The 22,560-nt window shown below is 36.6% G+C and overlaps 1 protein-coding gene across 2 annotated transcripts; it reads left to right on the forward strand.

Annotated features, from left to right (window-relative positions):
* The first annotated feature begins 913 nt into the window (after positions 1–913).
* IMPA1 (inositol monophosphatase 1) lies at positions 914–21,441 on the forward strand. Of its 2 annotated transcripts, none has more exons than XM_007185105.3 (9): positions 914–1,015; positions 3,986–4,051; positions 4,434–4,567; positions 6,384–6,488; positions 7,739–7,784; positions 10,029–10,137; positions 11,747–11,855; positions 18,692–18,843; positions 19,715–21,441. In XM_007185105.3, the coding sequence occupies exons 2-9, from the start codon at positions 3,989–3,991 to the stop codon at positions 19,828–19,830; spliced, it is 834 nt and encodes a 277-aa protein (XP_007185167.2). In that variant the 5' UTR covers positions 914–1,015; positions 3,986–3,988; the 3' UTR covers positions 19,831–21,441. The 2 variants fall into 2 exon arrangements, with proteins under 2 accessions (XP_007185167.2, XP_007185168.2); XM_007185106.3 differs by having other exon boundaries at positions 933–1,015; positions 3,989–4,051.
* The last annotated feature ends 1,119 nt before the right edge of the window (positions 21,442–22,560 follow it).

A 22,560-nucleotide genomic window follows, 5' to 3' on the forward strand; every position in this document is an offset into this window, starting at 1 on the left:
AAACTTTCCTCTAGGAAACCTTCTAAGTTCTTCTGGCTGGTCTAAGAATTAAATTGACATGAGACAGATTTAACAGGAGAAAATCAGATTTAATTTTATACATAAGAGAATCCCACACACATAAAGGGGCCAGAGACCCCACATGCATGAGAGGGTCAGAGGCAGAAAAGTAAAATGAGGACTACATGCCATCCTGAGCTAAGGAATGAGATGGGGGCCTGGGGCTTCCAAGGACAGGAGGATTATAAGAAGAAAAGCAGATGTTTGGTAGATATTTGCCCTACCATATAGATGGGGCCCTTTAGATAAAGCACATCTCCAGTAATAACTCTTTTCTGAGAAAAATTTCCAGTTTAAATTCTTCTAGGTAGTTAAGGGAGGGGGAGTATTTTCTCTTGCACTTACCAGGTCTCAGTTGCCTTTAGCTCAAAATAATCCTCATGCAAAAATGGAACATTTGGGGGACGCTCCGTTATGAACCCCTACAATATGTATATAATGTAGGTTTACCCAGCATAGTTTTAACAAATAAAAGTTGCAAAGCTAGAGTCCTATCTCCAGTTTGTGTTTTGCCAAAAGAGTAATATGGAATAAAAGACAGGGACAAAGAAAGGGAAACAGGAAAATTGGAAGGAATGGAAGATGTAAGGGATGGGCAAAATAGAGGAAAGGAATTTTTTAAAAATTACAGAAGAATGTACAGGCAGGAGAAAGAAAGTCAGAAGAACCACAGACGAAAAAGAAGAGGCCAGATCTAGAAGGACTAGGCAGAAGGGGACGGGTCAGGAAGTGATCACCAGCGCAGCTTGGGGCTGGGGATGGGGCAGGGAGTTGGGGGTTGGAGGGCTGTGCTGCATTGTGGGGCGGGGCCAGAAGAAGCCTAGCCCCGTGGGCGGGGCTTCAGGGCGGGACTTCCTGTCGGAGGCGTAACCAGCCTGACCCTCCTCTCTCTCCGGAAGAGCCCAGCGTCGGATCCGGCTGGTATCCTAGCGAGCCTCAAGCCCTCCATCCCGAGGTGAGACCTTCCTTTCTGCGATCCCGCACCAGCCCTTGGCGGGCTCGTCGGGCGCTGCGGGCGCTGCGGGCGCGGGCGGCTCTCCGCAGTGGTTTGGAGTGGGTGGGCTCGGTCAGCGGTGCGGGATGGCGCCCAGGGACAGAGGCCGCAGTTGGGGCGCCTTCACCTCTGCGGTTTTCTCCTGAGCCACGGCCGAGTGACACCAGGAACGGTCCCTGCGTGTGTAGTGGTTTCGCCCCCGGGATCTCGCTGAACCTTTGCGGCAGCTTGTGTAGAATAATTCCCTCTTTTTCATTTTACCGATTCCAAAGAAGCTCAGAGAGACCTGGCATACTTCCAGCGGCGTGTAGTCCCGGTGTAAGCCCCCGATCCCGTGCTGTCCGCAGTCCCGCTGCTGGGGACAGGTGGCCGGAAGGTGGCATGGCTCCCACCGCAGGGAGGGTGGTAACCAGGACAGAAGAAGTTGAAAATGTTTCACGTGTTTGTCTTTGAGAAAGTGAAGGTGAACAAAATCTGTTCCTTTTTGAGATATACTCAAAACTGGTTGGAAAGATAAGGCATGCACACAATTTACCGAAATGTAAGGAAAACATTCCTGAGTGCCCCAAGAGCGAAGTACAAAGTTTTATGGGGTCTTCCAGGCTTGGGTGTCCTCTGAGCTTCTCACGGCGTGTTCCCTCCTAAGGAATGTCATTCAGACTCAGGACTCAGTTGTTGCCTACTCAGATGACTTGCATATTTGTATCTGCAGGCCATACCTCTCCTCTGAGGTCAGGATCCATACAGTCAGCTGCCTAATTGACATCTCCTTTTGGTTTCACAAAGGTTCCTCATCCTCTACTAATTAAACTTTTGTTCTCCCCACCTCCTACCCAGATCCCAAAGTTGACTGTTTTCTATTGCTCCCTGTTTCAGTAAATGTCACCATTATCCATTAAGTTGCCAATGTGAGATATCTGGGCATCATTAGACTCTTCCTCTCCCTCATACTCCATATCCAATCTATTGCTAAGTGCCCTCAGCTTTACCTCCCAAAGCAAATATCCCCACTGTCTACTCTTCCCTCCACCCTCTAATCCATTCTGTTCAGCAGCCACGATGTAATGATTCCTCATGGCTCTCAAATCAAAATCTTACCTCCGAGGTCTCGCTGGGGATGATCCCTACTATCCCCCAGCCTCACCCCTCCCCCGTTCTCTTGATCTCTGAGCTGTCACACTTTGGCCTTTCGGTTGCTCTTCACATACCAGGAGTCCTGCAGTTGAGTTAGTTAATACCTATTCTCTTGTCCATCAAATCTTGGTTGAACCATGTTCTTAGGGAAACCATATCTGGTACCTACGACCAGGTCAGAGTTCCCCTGTTACATGCTTCTCATTGCACTTCTGCTTAGCCTTTATTACATTTGTGATGTTGCATGTGGTCTGTGATTTTTTTTTTGATTAATATCTGACTACCCACTAGAGAGTAAGTGTGAACTCTGCCTGTTTTTCCTCACTGTGATGCATTGCACAGCATATAATAGATATTCAGCACATAACTCTTGAACGGTTAAACAGATTATGACTTCTGGGTGGAGAATCCCTAGAAGAAAGGGTAGCTTTTGAAATGAGCCTGGAAAAATTGGTAGGAGATATCAGTGTTGTTAGTAGAGGGAGATATGAATGGCTTAAGCAAAGTTTCTGGCTATTGAGAACATCTAGTTCTGTTTAAGCCTAGAAGAAAGGAATGGGAGTAAGTAAGAATGAAAAAAAAAAAGTTTGGAAACAATTCTTGAAGTGCTCTAAGCAGTTACTCCTATAACTCAAAAAGTGGCTTCCTTTTAAAATTATTTAAATGCTCATATCAAGAAGAAGAAGCAACTAGCAGAAACAGCTCAAAGTATCTGTCCTTTGTCCTCCCTTCCCTTCCCCTCCCTCTCCTCCCCTCCCCATTCCTATACTGTGAGCACCATGATTGGGATTTCCGACCAGTCTTCAAGGTGAAACTCTGTGTAAGTTATTCTCAAATACAAAGATGGCAAAATTAGGGTTGCTTTATAAATGATCCACATTTTTCTGAGTCTGACAGCTTGAAAAGCTTCACTGTCCTGGGTACAGGTTTTAGAGTGGGGTCAAGCCAGTGGTGAGTTATTTTAGTCTTCTCTTCAGAAGTCAGTGGAAAGCTGGACAGTTCAGAAGACAAAAATGTGTTGTTTTTTTTTTCCCTCTCTGAAACTTGGGGAAATTCCTTTTTTACTCTATTGTTATTTTTTTAGTCCTGGAATTTTCTTTCCTCAGAATGTTATGATAGAAAGAGCAGTGGACTTTACATTCAGAATTGAGTTCGAATGAATTCTGACTGGGTCATCTGTCTAATAAAACCTTGGGCAAATTATTTATAATCACTGAGCTTTAAGTTCTTCATCTTTACAACCTCATTAAAAATAAATTCACATGTATAAAGTACTGAACTACCTGACATTCAATTAGTACCTGTGCCATTTGCTCCTTCCCTTCAAAGCTTCTTTAATTTCTATCTGTGGTTAGTGGAATGCACGGATGCCAAAACTGCAGATGCTGAAAACTGTCTGTGTTCCCTGTGTTCTTTCTCTAATTTTCACTTTATTCTTAACCCAAACATGCACCTGTCTTTTAAGATATTTCTTGTGTCCTTTCTTCTCCATTCCCTAGACCAATGCTGTTTTTTAAAATGTCGTATGGTATGGGCACTTTGGGAGACACTTTTATAGAATACTTTTTGTTATGAAAGTGTTTCTACAATAGAAGTGAAGTAATTTAGGTAAAAAGTGTTTCTTAATGGACCTGTGAGTGAATACTGAAAAAAACTGAACTCTAGAATCAGGTAGAGGGTGAATCCTGAATAAAAGTATTTTGCAAATTGAGGTGTTTTTGTGAACGAACTATTCTATGATTAAGATTTTTAGAGATTTGTAACTGCTGTATCTTTGTATGTGTTAAATCTGTTCAGAAGATGGCTGATCCTTGGCAGGAATGCATGGATTATGCAGTAACCCTAGCAAGACAAGCTGGAGAGGTATGAACTGAAATCTTTTCAGCCATGATGTGTTGGATGTGGACAGCCAGCGTGTGGTTGCCTTGTTAAACAAAACATGTACTTTGATTCATCTGTATTTGTTTTTATTTTATTAAACTTTAGTGGAGTGATACTTTAATTTTGTCATTAAACTTTTTGTGATGACAGTTGTGAATCTGAAATAGGATATAAGATTCTATGATTTTATACCCAGAAGGTCATAACCCCTAAGGATTTATTTTATTTACACTGTGGTAAGAAATATTTAAGAATATCATTTAAGACAGAGTGAATGTTTCAAACCATTTCTGTATTTCATCTTTTAGTTTGATTTAAAATGACTTATGCTTTTCCTATTTGCTTACCAAAAAATCTTTTTTAGATGGCTCGTGAAGCCCTAAAAAATGAAATGGATATTATGATCAAAAGTTCTCCAGTTGATTTGGTAACTGCTACTGACCAAAAAGTTGAAAAAATGCTTATCTGTTCCATAAAGGAAAAGTATCCATCTCACAGGTATTTCTTATTTCAATTTCTTGTGATAAAAAATGAAATCTAGGTTGGAGTCAATAGTACTAGATGGAAATTTTGATTTTAGACTCAGTAATTGACTATACTTAATTTAAGCTGAATGGGAATTTATTTGGATGGTGTTGGGCAGCTCAGGAGCCCTGAGAGCAGGGCTCAGGTGGGAACCAGGGAGGAAGGCAGAGCTGGTTAGGATTGGGTTAGGGTTAGGGTTAGGGTTCGGAGCCATTGCTTCAGATGCTGCTGGTAGCCTCACTCCTGACTCTGCTCACTTTGCATATCTTTACCCCATTAGCTCAAGATTACAAATCCTGGGCAAGAACATCTGCTAGCTGAACTCAGGTTGTTTGCCTGAGCTCACACTTCCAGGGAGCAGTGAACAGGGGATATTTGGATTCGTTTATAGTAAGAGGAGTGTTTGGATGCTGGAAAGTTGACGTGACAAGTGTCTGACATAGACAAGATTTAAAAGTTCAGTTTTATTCTCTATATTGCAAACTTTTTTAGGTGCTAAAGTCATGGTAGCTTTAAGGAGTTTGAGAGAAAATACTAAAATCAGGGCTTTCTTTATAGGCACAGAAATATAACCAAAATATTGTCATCATTTTAAAGGTTTAACATTGTCATTCTCTACTTCTTCGTGATCATGCCATTGGCCATTCCTGGTATTTTAGTCACTGAGGAGAAAAAAAATGTTTAAAGCTAAATATATGTCTTCTCAATGAAAAGGTTTATAGCCAAGAGAAAAAGAGGTACAAGAAAATTATGATAATGATTATTAGGACTGTTCAGTATTGAATAAAGGACATAAATAAAAAAGAAAGCAGCAACGGAAAGAAGAAATCCAGTGAACTCAGACACCATTTACAGAATTCACCTGAGATTTACTGTGTAGCGTGTTTTAGGAAAGCATGTAGACACAGTAATTTTGGTGGGTGATTTGCTTTCTCATTGACTTATTTAACGTTCTGTATATTATCTATTGCTGTATAGCAAGTTACCCTAAAAACTTAGCAGCTCTAGACAGCTAACATTTATTATCTTAGAGTTTTCTAGGGTCAGGAATATGGGAGTAGCTCGGCTGCATTGTTCTTGCCAGGGTCTCGTAAAGTTATAGTCAAACTGTGGGTCACCTCAGGCTCCACTGGGGCTGAAGGGTCCATTCACTTATGTGATTGTTGGTGACTTCAGTTCCTCATGGGTGGTCTGCGGCAGCTCCCCTCTCAGTTCCTTACCATCTGGGCCTCTCCACAGAGCAGCTGATAACATGGTGGCCGGCTTCCCCCCAGAGCGACAGAGGGAAGGGGAGGGAGGAAGAAATAGAGTGAATAAGATGGAAACCTCAGTGCCATTTTGTGAACGAGTCTTCCAAGTTGCACGTTGTCACTTCCACTTTGTTCTATTGGTTAGAAACGAGTCACTAAGTCCAAATTCACACTCAAGGCAAAGGGTGTTAGGCTCTACCTCTTGAAGAGAGGAGTATGAGAGAATCTGTGGACTTATTTTTGAAACCTCCACATTTCCTTAGTAAGTTCTCATCTGCAACAAATTCACTTTTCAGCATGTGTGCCTTCACTTATCCTGGCATTCCATTTGAGAATTTCAGATTCTGTTATTTTTCACATGACTTTGTTCTGGGGGAAGTAAAACTTTCTCACTTTCATCAGTCTGCAGGAAAAACAATAGAAAAGTATAGTGTACAGACTTTTGTTATGTTTTATAGTAGACCCTGGGTAGCTTAAGGTTTGAAAATTGTTGAAAGCAATGTAAAGATTCCGAGTTTGTTATTTTTTTTTGTTTTCAGTTTCATTGGTGAGGAATCTGTGGCAGCTGGGGAAAAAAGTATTTTAACTGACAGCCCTACGTGGATCATTGACCCTATTGATGGAACAACTAACTTTGTACATGGGTATGTTTTAAAATTTTAAATATTGTAATTCCTGTTTGTGTGTTAACTGAATGGACTGTTGGATATTTTGTTCACAAACATATATACTTCAGAGAATTGTGTAATTTGTAGAGTAGTTTATAAGTATATTATGCATAATTTTCATCAGCTATGGAAGAGGTGATGAATTATTAATGTTGTAGACTTGCCTTTTGCAGGGAAGTGCCCTGTTCACCATTCTTTTTCTCACTGTTGAAATCACATAAAAATGTATGCAAGCAACATTGCTGCTTTGAGATCAGTTAAGGAAATAACTAACTCAATACTGGACTGTTGTCTATATAGAATGGGTTCAATCCAGGAGAAAAAATCTGTTAAAAAGAGCATGGGTTTTAGGATGTGTGAACTTGTGACCTTGAGCAAGTTGCTTAACCTTTCTAAGCCTCAGTTTTTTCTTTTCATTCTATAAAATGGGCACATTAATGGTACCTGCCTCATAGAATTGCTTGTTGATGGGACTCAATGAGTTGTACATTTATATAAGAACTTACTCTAGTGCCTGGCACAAAGTAAGTATATAATTCAGTATATACTGAGAAGTATATGTAGAATATATATACAAAGTAAGTATATAACTCAGGATATTTAGAAGAAAGCCTGATGGAATTGCCAGTGAGAGTTCAAATGAGTAGCCTAGTTTGGTGGGATGACACATAGTTGTTATATTTGAAGTTACCACGTAGCTGTATGTATCTTTACTAATAGAATTGTTAAAGCCATAAAGCTAAGATGTAGAATCGATATGTGATGGAATGTTAATGTTGAAAGATGCTCATAATATTATATAACATAGAGAAGATTATAATACAGTGTATAGTATGATCCCATTTTTGTTAAAATTGAAACTATATTCATGGAATTCTACATTTAAACGGTATGAAGTGGCATACAGTGCCAAGTAGCCTTCCTACTTCTGACCCCAGCTCTCAGGACCCATCTCTGGAGGTGACCATTGTTATCAGCTTCTTGTGAATCCTTTCAGAGATGTCTCATGCCTGTAGAAGCATCCTGTATGTATGCCTCTGTATAGTCTACCCTCCCCATCCCCTACGATTTACACAAAGGGTTGCATACTGTACACACAGTTCTGGGGGAGGAGGGATAAGACTGTTCATATGAAAAAATTTGTAAGCAGTTTTATTATGAAAAAACATGTTTGTTGAAAATAAGTTCTATTTTGATAAATTTATGTGTGTGTTTTTTTTTTAAAGATTTCCTTTTGTAGCTGTTTCAATTGGCTTTGTTGTAAATAAAAAGGTATGTTGTTTAAATTTATGGTTGGTAAAATGCCTTGCTCTCATTTTCTGAGAAAGAGTAAATGTGTCTCCATAATAAATTTAGGTTTGTCTCTATTCAGTTTATGTAGCTGCATTATTTTGAAGTAAACTCCAGAACTGTTAAACTTGTCATGATACTTTTTCCAGTGAAGAAAATGTAATGTTTTCTGAGAAGATTTTATAAGGAAAAAATACACACAAGTAACTGAAATATGATTCAGTATTTAATCACCATTATATATATGATAGAGTCAGGTAAGATAGGCATTGATGTAGGGTCTAAAATGCTTAATGGGAGAGGTGTGCTTTGAGCTAGGAATGCTTTAGTAGGCATTGTGAAGGGAAACACCAGGAAGTGGTAGGGGCCAAACATGGTTAGAAAATGCAGACTATGTTCAGGATCCTGAACACTTGCTGTATCTAAAGCCCAGTAGAGTACAGTCTCTACCTGTTGCATTTCTGTGCTGTTTGGGTATTTGATTGATCAAAACACGAATGATGTTTATTAACATCTTACATAACTGTCTTCAAGAGGCTTGCGATATATTTGATCAGCATGTACACAAGAGAGTTAAGAAATCTCTGAAAATAAAAACACAAATTAGTGCAAATGAAATCTTAGGCACAGGATTGTGTTAATCAGTGAGAACATTCAAAGGGAGATAAGTGAGCATTTCTCGTTTAATCAGCCCTGGGCTGTTGAACTCCCAGTTCAGTGCAAAAGTTACATGTGTGAACAGATGAAGGTAATATGTAGTGGAACTATGAAAAAAAAAAAAATACTATGAGAACATGAAGAGGGTGTAACCAATTCTGCCAAGAGTGGTTTGGGGAAATCTTCATACTAAATGGAAGGGGTCTTAGAATTTGGTCATGTGAGTTGGGTCATAGCAAATTAGGGGTTTGCCAGATAAAGAAGAAAAGGAAAGCATTTTAATCAGAAAGAACAGTTTGGAGAAGAGCATGATGTGTGTGGGGAACGGTGAGATGTTCATTGTGAGCAAAACTCTGGAAATGGCAGGAGCAGAACCAATGAGGTGAGTTAGTTGTGGTCTTGCCGTGAGGCACCGTGGCCTGTCCATGTCAGAACATTTAGATTTTGTTTTTAGGTGGTAGGAAACCAGTAGAAGTTTTAAAGTGCAGAGTGACAGATAATTCCAGCAACGTAGAGGTCACACCAGAGGGGCAGGTGATACTGAACTCAGATGGAGGTGGGGAGAATGGCTGAGGAAATGCCAAAAATCAGGAAGTGTTTTCAAGATAAAATTGGAAGGAAGTGACTAATGGGAAAGGAATGAGGCATGAGTGATCAGCTAGTGAGTGAATTTGACCTCCTCAGTTGAGGTTTCTGCAAGCCTAGGTTCTGAAGCACAGCTTCTGACCTGTGAAGATGGGGTTGGTGGGAGCCACAGTTAGAGAGGTAGTTGAATTTGTGGACTGGAAAGAACAAACCTGTAAGAATCGAGAGAGCTAAAAGGGAAATGGAAGAATGAAAAACCCTGGGGAACACAACTTTTAGGGGTTAGGCAGAGAAGAAGGTCATAAGAAAATGTGACACCAAGACAGATCAGTGAGTGTGGTAGGACTAGGAGAATACTGCCAGGAACACAGAGTATGGGATTAACTGATGATGGTCAGCAGTCTCCAAATCTTCAGAGGAGGCATTTGATCAGCAAGAGTGCATTGATGATCTCTTTGCAAGGAGTTGCAGGAGATGCGTGATCAGGGAAGAAGCCAAATCGTAATGTAGTAAGAGAATGGGAGATGCAAAGTCTAGACCACTCTTTGGCAGTGAAGAGAAAAGGAGAAGGTAATGTTTTGAAGGTTTTGCGAGGCAGGAAGAAATTTGGCGAGAAGTACCGGGATGAAAGTCCAAGAGAGGAGGGATCAGTTGATGGGGCAGGTTTTCAGAGAAGTATAACACAGGAGGAAGGATTCACCCTAGAAAACAGGAACGATCTGTCTTCATCTGAGGCAGGAAGGAGAGAGGTCAAGGTGGGTGCCCTTAAATTTAGAAATGGATGAGACAGGAGTCAAGTGTTTAGGTCTGATGACTTCTTTCCTCTGACTAAGCTGGGAATTAGCATTTTAAATATCCCACGGTTTAGCCCTTTGAAAACATTATTAGTATACCAGATTTTCTTGTTACTTTCTTAGAAAAAGTATGGATGAAATGAGAAAGAATACTCAGGTTTGGTAAAGGAAACTTGTTTTCCTTCTGCAGATGGAATTTGGAATTGTATACAGTTGCATGGAGGATAAGATGTATACTGGCCGGAAAGGAAAAGGTGCCTTTTGTAATGGTCAAAAACTACAGGTTTCACGCCAAGAAGGTAGGTTTATCCTCTAATTTTTGGTGTGATTGATATTATATATTCGTATGCTATTGTTTTTGAATGTTAGCCTGTAGAGCTCTCCAAGTGTTAACTGATTCATAAATTGTGTCTGTTTTCTCTGTACTTTTTAATTGTGACCACAATTTTGGATGTGGTAGTGGAAGCAGGGGAAGCAAGTGTGATGGAGCAGAAGACACTTGAGGCTTGCATTTTGTCAGAGGCTGGGGAGGAAGATGAGTAAAAATGACTCTCTGCCCTCATGGCATTCATGTTTTATTGCTTCAGCCACTGCATCTCAAATTCTTTGTAGAATTCCTTTGTTCTGATGCCATTGGGCCCAGTTATTAGTAAATTGAGGGGGAAAAGGCACTTCAAGTTGGGAATCATTAAAAATGAGGCACAAAACTATTATATATAGGATGCATAAACAACAAGGTTCTACTGTATAGCACAGGGAACTATATTCAGTATCCAATGATAAGCCATAATGGAAAAGAATATGAAAAAGAATACATATATATGTATAACTGAATCACTTTGCTGTATAGCAGAAACTAACCCAACATTCAGTTATACATATATATATTCTTTTTCATATTCTTTATGAAACCATTCCATTATGGTTTATCACAAGATATTGAATATAGTTCCCTGTGCTGTACAGTAAGCCTTGTTGTTTATGTATTCTGTATATAATAGTTTGCATCTGCTAGTCCCAAACTCCCAATCCTTCCATCCCCCTTGGCAACCACAAGTCTATTCTCTATATCTGAGTCTGTTTCTGTTTTGTAGATATGTTCATTTGTGTCATATTTTTAGATTCCACATGTAAGTGATATCATGTGGTATCTTTCTCTTTCTGATTTACTTCGCTTAGTATCATAATCTCTAGGTCCATCCATGTAGCTGCAAATGGCATTATTTAATTCTTTTTTATGGCTGAGTAATATTCCATTGTATGTATATACCACATCTTCTTTATCCATTAATCTGTTGATGGACATTTAGGTTGTTTCCGCTTCTTGGCTAATGTAAATAGTGCTGCCATGAACATAGGGATGCATGTATCTTTTCAAATTATAGTGTTATCTGGATATATGCCCAGGAGTAGGATTGCTGGATCGATCATACAGCAACTCCATTTTTAGTTTTTTGAGGAACCTCCATACTGTTTTCCATAATGGCTGCACCAATTTACATTTCTGCCAACAGTGCTACCATTTAATTTTAATTTTTGTCTTGTTTCAAATCTATATATAAATTATTTAATTTCTAAATTCCACTTTTAAAAAAATATGTAAGGTGTTTGCTCGTTTCCCACTAAATGTATCATGCATGCAGGCAGATTGGTTATATTCTGTACTTTTGAGGGGGTGGTCTAAGGAGCTAGACTCTTTTTGATGATTATAAAAGTGATGATAAAATAACTAAAAGAGATAATAAATTGATAAGAATTTTAATATTTAAAGCCTTAGAAAGAAACAAATATGATACAACTAGGAAGAGGAATAAAAATATCCAATTTGTTCTTAGTTACAAGTGTCAAATTTTTTATCAGAATTCTTATTAATAAACTCTAATGATTATTTAAAACATTTTCTTTTAGATGTTACCAAATCACTCTTGGTGACAGAGTTGGGTTCTTCCAGAACACCAGAGACTGTGAGAATTATTCTTTCTAATATGGAAAGGCTTCTTTGCCTTCCCATCCATGGGTAAGCTCTTTTCACTTTCTACCTAAAGTTGAACATTCTATGTTAACATTATAGATAATTTGACATTCTAAGGAATGAATTTTTCTTTAGAAATGAAATTTTTAATTAATAGACATGGGATCAGTACCATAATTCTAATTTTATAATGTAATTTTTAAAAGTTTTATTTGAAAATAATTTCAAATTTAACAAAATTTTCAGAAATAAAAAACTACAAGAAACAATAGTATACAGTTTATCCAGATTCACCTATTGTTAACATTGTACCCCGTTTGCGTTATCATTTTATCATTCCTTCTTTTCTCTGTCTCTGTCTCTCTCTCTCTCTCTCTGTGTATGTGTGTGTGTGTTTTTGTGTAAATATACTCCTTTTTTTCCCTGAACTATTTCATGGTAAATTATTTAGATCATGGCTCTTTACCCCTAAATACTTCAGTTTGTTATTTCCTGAGAATAAGGATACTCTCTTTTATAACCACAGTACAATTATTGACTTCATGAATTTGCTCTTTATCTAGTCTACCATCCATACATATATAGCTTTGTCAGTTGATCTAATAATGTCTTTTATAGCATTTTTTTTCCTCCAGTGCAAGATTCAGTCTAGGGTCAGTATTATGTTTAGTTGCCATGTCTGTTTTGCCACCTTTAATCCAGAACATTTCCACAGCCTAAGTAATTACCCACTTCCTCTAAGTTTTCAAGTTATTTGCATAGAGGTACACAAGGTAGAATCTTATAGTTTATTTCTGGCCTCTCTGTATCAGTAGTTATTTCCCCCTTATCATTTCTTATTTTGTATATTTGTGCTTTCTTCTTCTTTTTAAAAAATCTTGATTAAGTTACTTGGTGGTTTGTCTATTTTATGTTTTTTCAAAGAGCCAGGATTTTGCTTATTAATCTGGTCTACTGTTTTTCTCCTCTGCTTTATTATTTTCATCATTGTGCTTTCTTTTTGTTCATTTTGTTGTTTCCTTTTTTTTTGTTCCTTTTTAAGTAGAGAATTTATTTTTATGCTTTGATTTTTATTGATGTAAGTATTTAGGCTATGAATTTTTATCTGATTACTGCTTTAAATGTATCCCATAGATTCTGATGTGTTTTCATTGCAATTATTTTTCACAAAATTTGTTACTTCTGTTTGTATTTCCCTTTTCACCCAAGAGTTGTGTTCTTAAATTTCCACGAGGAAATGACTTTTTGCTTTTATAATTTCATTTTTAATTTGTAGTTTTATTACATTGTAATAAATATATATTATGGAACTTTATGTCTTCTTTGTGCCCAGTATATGATCAGTTTTTGTGGAACTTCCATATGCACTGAAAAAAAAGTACATTCTGTATTGTACTTTGATGTTTGGACTTGAAATCTACTTTGACATCAGAATTGTGCCTGGTAAATCTTTGTCCACGCTTATTTTTAGTCCTTTTGAATCACTGAGTTTTAAGTGCATCTCTTGAATACAGCATAGAGTGGAGTTTTGCTTTATAATCAATTTGAAAATCTTTTTTCTTTTGATAAAAAAGTTAGGCTTATTCATTTATTGATATGACCGTTTTGTTTGGTCTCAATTCTGTTGTATTATCTTACATTGTAATTACTTTGTATATTATGTTATAGTTACTGTATTTATTTGGTGTATCCTCTCTGCTTTTTTTCTTTTTAGAAATAGAAATTTATGAAAGGTTCAATTTTATTCTAATGGGTTTCTTTTATATTAAAACTCTTTATAATGCTCTTAATATTCTCTTTTCTTACTTGACCATTTACTCTCTGTAAAGGCTCCAGAACGTTTTGGCTTCCGCCTGTTGCCTATATAACATTCAGTGATTTTACTCTACTTTCCCCTTTTTCTCTCCCTTTTCATCCAGTTTTTTAAGTTGCGTTCTTTCTACTTTGTCAGACATATTATTATTACATATTCTTTCACCCACGGTCCTATCCTGTGGTCTTAGTTTTTGACTTTATAAAATGCTCACAGTCCTTCCATGACGTTTTCCTGGTGTCAAAAGTTCATAAATAACAGAATTAAAACCAGTGAATCACTGAAGTATAATTAGTAAAAGTTTATTGTTCACACACCAAAAAGACAGTTTGCAAACCAGGAACACCCTGACCAAAACATGAAATGAGGCTCAGGCATATAGTGTTATAAAGCAGCTTATAAAGTGAGAAAGCAGTGATTATTTATTCTTCACAGTGTTTGGCTATAATATAATTTTTTTAAATGATAGGGAATTGATTAGTGGTTACCTCATATCAACCTTGAGAAACAACTTAAGTTTTGCTTGTCATTTCCAGAAGCATAAGCAAGAAATGACCCAGGTTGAGTTAGTTTTGCAAAATATGCTAAATTAAGCTTTGTTTGCATGACTAAACTGGTTTTGCCTGCTCAGGGAATTTTCAAGGCTGGTCTCTGTTTGTTTTTGATTTAACACCAATCACCTTTAGATTAGATGAAGCTCATCTCTTAGTAGATTCCTTGAGAAGGGCACATGCACACAGTATTCCATGAGATCTGGCACATTCCAAACTGTTTTTCTGTGGTCTTGAAATGTGAAGGAAAGTTTGGCTGGATAGAACATCCTTAGTGAAAGAAAGTATAAAGTACATTTCTTTTTTTTTTTGTTTTTTAGAAATTTATTATTTTTTTATTTATTTATTTTTTGCTTCGTGGGCTTTCTCTAGTTGCGGTGAGTGGGGGCTACTCTTCGTTGCAGTGTGTGAGCTTCTCACTGCGGTGGCTTCTCTTGTTGCAGAGCACGGGCTCTAGGCGCGCGGGCTTCAGTAGTTGTGGCACGTGAGCTCTAGAGTGCAGGCTCAGTAGTTGTGGCGCACAGGCTTAGTTGCTCCAAGGCATGTGAATCTTCCCAGACCACAGATCAAACCCATGTCCCCCGCGTTGGCAGACGGATTCTTAACCACTGTGCCACCAGGGAAGTCCTGAAGTACATTTCTTAAAAATGCTATTACAGGGCTTCCCTGGTGGCGCAGTGGTTAAGAATCTGCCTGCCAATGCAGGGGACACGGGTTTGAGCCCTGATCCAGGAAGATCCCACATGCCGTGGAGCAACTAAGCCCGTGTGCCACAACTACTGAAGCCCACGTGCCTGGAGCCCCTGCTCCACAACAAGAGAAGCCACCGCAATGAGAAGCCTGTGCACTGCAACGAAGAGTAGCCCCCACTCACTGCAACTAGAGAAAGCCCGTGCGCAGCAACGAAGACCCAACACAGCCAAAACTAAAATAAATAAATTAATTAAAAACCCAAATTAAAAAAAAATGCTATTACACTGTTGCCTTGCTTTGTATGTTATGAGAAATCTGATGCCAATTTAATCTTATTGGCTTTTAAATTATTTCATGTTTTACTTGGAGGCTCTGAGAAAATTTTTTTTCTTTTAATCTTCCATGGCTGACACTTTTATAAGGGTATATCTTGGAATTGCTCATTCTGGGATGTTGTCTCCCTATAACAGGTAGATTCATATCTTTTTTTTTTTTTTTTCCTGGAAAGTTTTCTTGAGTTTTAGTTTTAAATATTAGTGCACTTCTGCTGTTTTCATTTTCTTCTTCAGAGACACCAGCAAGAACATTAAATCTTCTTTGTTTCTTCCCTTTTAACCACTTTCTCTCCAACCCGTTTTACTTCTTTCTTTTATTGCTTTTCCTCACTGCCCTTTATTAAGTTTTCATTTGCATCAGTTCTCTTTAGGGAACCTTGCGATTTAGTCTTCATTCCTGATAGAATTTTGTCTTTTTTCTCCCACTTCTTTTCTGAGTTCAGTTATCTCTTGTTTTATTTTTTCCTTGTTTTATTTTGTTTTGTTCCTTTCTGTGCTTAATTTTTTGCAGAGACACTTTATGAATCAAAAAAACCCCAAACACTTTTATTAGCAATGTCTGATGTTTCAGAGTAGATTTGTGTGGATGTGTCTACTTTTTCTATTTCTGTTCACTTTGAGATCCGGGTTCCTGGTTTCAGAGCTCCTTATCCTGTCAGTTCTGCCCTTCTGTATAGGTTCTGTTATGAATTTCTGTTAAGTGGTAGTGGGAGGTGAGGATTGGCATGTCTTGTTTCTCTTTCATTTCTCAGGATCTTTAATTTTTTCACTCTTAGCTCCTGCTTTTCCTTCACTTTATCCCAAGAGATACCACCTTTTTATTTTAAATTGAAGTATAATTATATATTAATTATAAATGACATTTATGAGGCAAAGTAAATCATTATGAGTCAGTTTCCTTTGTGTAATTTTTTGGGATTTGTTTAATGAAATGCACTGTATTTGTTTACTTTAATAATGTTTTCTGGTATCATGCTTTAGGGAATCATTTCTTCATAAATATAGCTACTATTTTTTGAGGCCCTTTTATATGCTAGGCCCTCTGCTAGGTGCTTTACGTCTGTTGTTTCTAATCATTGCAGCCATAGCCAAGGTAAGTTGGTATCTCCATTTTGATGACAAGAAAGCTAAAACTTGAAGAAGGAACTTTTTCAAAATTATAGTTTTTAAGCAACTGAGCAGGGGAGCAAACTCAAATCTTTGTGATTCTGAAGATAGTCTTTTTTACTCTGTACCATCCTAGCTGTATAGGAGGAACAGACTAACATAGAATTCAGGACACAAATGCAAAATCTAGACCACAGCCTCAATTATTTGTTAATTAATAATATTTTGTAATATTTGTCCATAAAAGAATATGCTTTCTGATCAAAAGACCTCTTGACCGAGAGCCATTGATATACATCAAAAGTAGACAGAAGCATAGCCTATATGCTATGCTGGAAGAACAATGCCTATAGCATTGTTCTTCCAGCCTAGCGTTCTATGTTTGAATAGAATACCAAGAGATAATTTGTGAATGATCTTGGTATTTTCTTTCTATGACATGAGATATGAACTATCACATATCCCTTGAGAAAAGGAGGAAAATACACCATTATTTATAAACTAAAAAAAGCCACTAAAGTTAATTTGGGTTTATATATTTGGAAAGCAGTCAAACACCTATGGAAGTTTATTGAGGTTGCTAGTTCTTTCTTAAATTCGATATATAGTAAGAATATAGGCAGTAAAATGTATTTGAAATCAAGGGCATCATGTAATTCCGATCCTTTTTTTTTTTTAAAAATTGCTTTGGCATGAAGGATGTACTCAGGTGTAATACTTTTTCTATTTTTAAGAAACAAAACAAATACCACATTAGTCATCAATTTCCCATTATTTCTTTTTTTAAAAAATTTTAATTTAATTGGGGTATAGTTAATTTACAATGTTTTGTTAGTTCAGGTGTACAACAAAGTGATTCAGTTATACATATACATATATTCATCCTTTTTTAGGTTCTTTTCTCATATAGGTTATCCCAGAATATTGAGTAGAGTTTCCTGTGCTATACAGTAGGTCCTTGTTGGTTATCTGTCTTACATATAGTAGTGTGTGTATGTTCATCCCAGTGTGTGTATGTTCATCCCAAGCTCCTGATTTATCCCTCCCCCTGTGTCTCCCCTTTGGTAACCATGGCTTGTTTTCTATATCTGTAAGTCTGTTTCTGTTTTGTAAGTAAGTTCATTTGTTCCATTTTTAAAAATTAGATTCCACATATCATATGCTATCACTCATATGTGGAATCCCCTTATTTCTTTAAAAATAAATAGTGAAGGAACTCAGTGAACAGACCTGACTGCTTTATTTTCAGAGGTTTAAACAGCTAAAAAAGAAGCTTGAGTAAAACCCATTTGAAAGTAGTAACTTACAGACATGATGACCTCTTTTTCGTAAACATTTCAGTGTGTATATTTTTGATAAAAGGGACATTCTCTAACATAACCACAATTACTAAAATCAGGCAATTAAGTTTGATACATTATCTAATATAGTGACTTAATTCATATTTTGAAAGAATTCTAATCCAAGATCTAATCCAGGATCATACACTGCGTTTAGGTGCCATTTCTCATCAATTTCTTTTAATCTGGAGCAGTTGCTTAGTCTATCTTTTCTGACCTAGACATTTTTGAAAAACGTAGGGTAATTATTTTATAGTATGCCTGTTGATTTGAATTTGTTGGGTTTCCTCATGATTAGATTTTGGTTATGCATTTTGGGCAGGAATGCTACAGAAGTACTGTTATTTCCTTCTTAGTGCATTATATCAGGAGGCACATGGTACCTTTTTGTCCCATTATTGAATACTAACTTTGATCACTTGGTAATGATCTTGCTATCTTTCCCATTGTAATTATTATGTATCTTATAGGGAGATACTTTGATACGTAAATGTCATTCATCCACTCATTTTAGCATTTACTGTTGATTCTTTCCTGAATCAGTTATTATTATAATGGCTAATAAAGTAATGTCTGTACTTACCTTAACTTGATATATTTCCAAGGAAAAGCTACTGTGAGAAAGCAAACCTGAAATAATCTTTCCAGGCAGGCCTAGATCTAAGCAGAGCCCATCAGTGCTGTTATGTCTTTGGTCACGTGTACTGATGCCCATGCAGTTGGGGATGACCGGGAGTACATTTTCACCCTTCTACAAACTACGTGTATTGTGGGGCTCTTGTCCCTGGGTTTAGACCACAATGAATATACATGCATGCCATGATAGTAGAATTATAGCATTTTCTTCAGTTTTTTTCCCCAAAATATCCTGTTTTAAAGTTTATATTACAAATGATTGCTTCATAAGGATTAGTTTTGTCATTTATATAGTGCATCATGACTGTTGCATCAGTCAGCACTTAAAAGAAACTGAAGTTAAGGAGGAATGCCTTATTTGAAATAATTTCTTTTTCTATCTTATTTTTAAAATGTTATTTGTTAGGATCCGAGGTGTTGGAACAGCAGCTCTTAATATGTGCCTTGTGGCAACTGGAGTTGCAGATGCATATTATGAAATGGGAATTCACTGCTGGGATGTAGCAGGTGCTGGCATTATTGTGACTGAAGCTGGTGGAGTACTCTTGGATGTAACAGGTAAAATTATGGGACAGTAAAGCATTTTTCTTTCCATATCTGTTGGACCTTCCTCTCTATATGGGTTTTTTCCTTTAATGTTTGGTACATATTATACCTCAGCTCTTAAGGCAAAAAAAGCCATGTAATTTTCTACACAATCAAAATAACAAACATTGGGAGATAGAGGCAAGGATAAGAAGGTAATGGTAGCATGGGATTAATAATGATAAATGGCTTAGCCTCTTCAAATATGAGTATCAGGAACTCTTGAGAGGCTATAGAAAAAGTCTAGAAGGTCACTGAATCTGAGAATTGTACCAAGAGTTCTTTGAATGGTGACCATGGTGGTGGTTGAACATGGACTTCATCCACCATCACTTTCTGCCTTGAGCCTAGAGGGGCTACATATTTCCTCTGTGCTGGTGGTGAGATTTTTAAAAGTAAGATTGAACCTGGGTTAAAATAATACATCAGTGGTCTGGGAGAAAGGCAGCAAAGAATTAAGGAAATGGGAAGGAGAGTGGTGTGAAAATGCACTGGAGTCAGATTTTCTGTCCATAGATTCCCAAACATTAAAGAGGTAATAAGAGTAATAAAAAGAAGAAATAGAACACACAAAAGGTGAAATAGAGAAAAGATGACATTTTCCAGCCTAGTGTGATTGAGATACCAGTTCCCTCCACAACCGGTATTTACTATAAGAAGGTGCTTAGAAACTCATTTATGTATTATCAAAGCTTAAACATTATGGTTATGTGACAACATAGATCTTTTTAAAGATAGTCGAAAGTATTAAAATGTTATGATTGACCATAGTACATATTGCTATGCGAGTTTTATAGGAATTATTTTTGTACAGGATATAACCATGTTCCATATTTGATTTTAGGTGGACCATTTGATTTGATGTCACGAAGAATAATTGCTTCAAGCAATAAAACAATAGGAGAAAAGATAGCCAAAGAAATTCAGATAATACCTCTTCAAAGAGATGATGAAGATTAATTCTAACAGCTTCACACATTCAATCACAGTTGCATCTCTCCAGGTTTGCTGATGGTGTTACAAAATTCAGGACATCTGTTTCACTTGAATAATATGATTGGTTTAAATTATCTTCGATGTCCAGATTAAAAATTGCAACTTGTTCTGTATTTTACTAAGAGTAGGTATGCAAGAATGGCTGAAATGTTTGTTTCATTGTTTTAAAAATTTGTGCGTGTTAAGAATGTACTTTGGGAAAAATATGCAGGCAGTTGATGAGACAGGTATCACATCAACTGAAATAGTCAATTAGCAATTTAGAGTTTCTAAGTATTTATGAGCCTCTGAAATTTTGACTGAACTATTTATGTGCATGTGTATTCTTAATTAGAAAGTTAACTTTTTGGAAAAATTTTTTTCTTTAGTTCCAAAAACCATACTTAACTAAATTTGTAAGAAGTATATAGTGAGTACTTCCTAGACCAAGGTTTCTTTCTTTGCAGAGAACCTTGTTTAATTCATCAGTGTAGCACCAAACATGGTACCTGTTAAATAGTAGGCAATCCAAAAATAAGCATTGAAAGAATGAATATTTTAAAGGTAGCAATTCCTAGTTGCTACATAAAGTAATGAGCTCATCATTCTGTAATTTTACTTCAGGTTTGGAAGTAGAAATTATCTAGTCATCCTTTTTATATTTCACATTACCATTCCTTTTAACATTTCACATTACTACGCCATTTCAATTAACTGTACCTATACCTCCTGATACATTTCAATTACTGTACCTCCTGATATCATTTATTATTGTGGGCATTTCTGCAGTTTATATGTTTTTCAAAACACTGCATTGCAGTATTTGTTTGGATTTCTTTAAAGTCCATATATAAAAGAGAAGAAACAGTTTCAGAAAAGCACTTTCATCAGGTATCTGATGTAACTAGATACTGTATGACACTTTACTAAACTCAAAATTCATGTTTTCAAGATGTTCAGACTGATCTGGCTGAGCACAGGAACCCGGCAGATATACTGCATTGTTAATATTGAGCTATTTCTTTCTTCCCAAACTCCTTATTTACCTTTGTTGATTCTATTCAGCCTTTAAATATTCCTTAATAGTCTTTGGCTTCTCAAACTCAAAAAGAAAACTGTTCTGGTTCATAGATATTTTTAAAAGAATAACTTATTGCTTAGCCTTGTCCTTTGACACATGAACAGTATTAAGTTTTGTTATAGGCTCATGTGAGCCTTATATTTGATGAAAGGAGAAGTGCTTCTATAAAGTTTTCAAGACAGGATTTTTTTTTTTTAATTGTCATACACATCTAATACATTAAATGTCTATGAACCTAAGATTTGAGTATTATAATTACTGTATTTGTACTGTTGGTCACATGCATCTCATACTGTATTATTCTAAGACAGGTTGTTTTGCAATTAAATATATTGTGATTAAGAATATGATCATGAATAAAATTTTAAATAAAAAGTATATATATGTTATAGTCAGGGTTTATAGTCTTCCCAGATGTGTACACACACACACACACACACACACACACACATAAAATATACACAGTTGAACACCCCTCCTTTTTAAAATAAAAAATGAGCTCATTCTGTCATGTACTTATGTGTGAAGTGTTCTTTGGATTCAGTTTGAGTTACTAGCTATTCCTAGAAATGATTTACAATGTCTGGGTCAGTAGTTTGCCTGTGATATATATCATTTTGACTCAGTTGTCCTTCATTTCAAGATCTAATCTAGAGCCTAAGATACAATGTTTAAAGAAAGAAAAAATAATCATTTCATATGATAGAAAAAGTCTAGAAGGTCACTGAATTGTTGTTTCCATTTGCTTCAAGTTCATAACCCCCTATCTTTACCCTGCCTCATTTGGAAAAATTAATTCTTTTGTTATCCAATTAATACATACACATAGTTCAAAATTTCAAATAATATACAGAGCTCAGAAGGAAAAGTGACATTTTCCTATCCCATTCCACCTCACCCCTAAGTTGATCTCCCCAAACTCTTTAAGTAGTTTCTTTTGGTATTTACCTCCACCTTAAAAAAAAAAAAAAAAAAAAAAAAAGAGAAACATATTCTGTTACATCTTTATTTATTGACTTTATTAATTATCTATTAACTTGCTATTATGGAAGATGAGGATTTTGTACTCTTAACTCCATGAATTACTTTTAGCTCCTCCTTTCTATTCTTCTAGTATAGTGATATCTATTATTTGTTGTTGTTAAATTTATATTCAGTGTTTAACTTAGGACTTTTATTCCCTGCTAACTAGTAGTGTGTTATGATTACATTTTCTTTCCTGTGCAACTTTTTGTTCTTTCTGAAATTGACAAGTTTCCCACAGGACTGTAAGTGCTCTTTGTTTTCCATTTGTTCAACCATAGTCAGGTATTCTCTTCTATTAGTACTATTTTCTTTTCCTCTTGAAGACAGATCTTTTGGGGCCCTTTTCCTTTTCTTCTAGTCTGATTGGTTCCTGGCTAGATATGCTGTATGGCAGTCCTTCTGGGGCTTCCCTTTGCTTCTAGAAGATAGCAGAAGAGAATATCTTCCTGACCTTGGTAGACAAAGAACTGGTAAATAGGACACAAAAGCATTATGCATAAAGGAAATTGATTAATTGGGCTACATTAATATTAGGAACTTCTACCATCAAAATATACCAGAGAGTCAGAGGGCAACCCACAGAGTTTGTAATACATACACCTGACAAA

This window comes from Balaenoptera acutorostrata, chromosome 17 (assembly GCF_949987535.1).
Source record: "Balaenoptera acutorostrata chromosome 17, mBalAcu1.1, whole genome shotgun sequence".
In the NCBI taxonomy this organism is placed as follows: Eukaryota; Metazoa; Chordata; class Mammalia; order Artiodactyla; family Balaenopteridae; genus Balaenoptera; species Balaenoptera acutorostrata.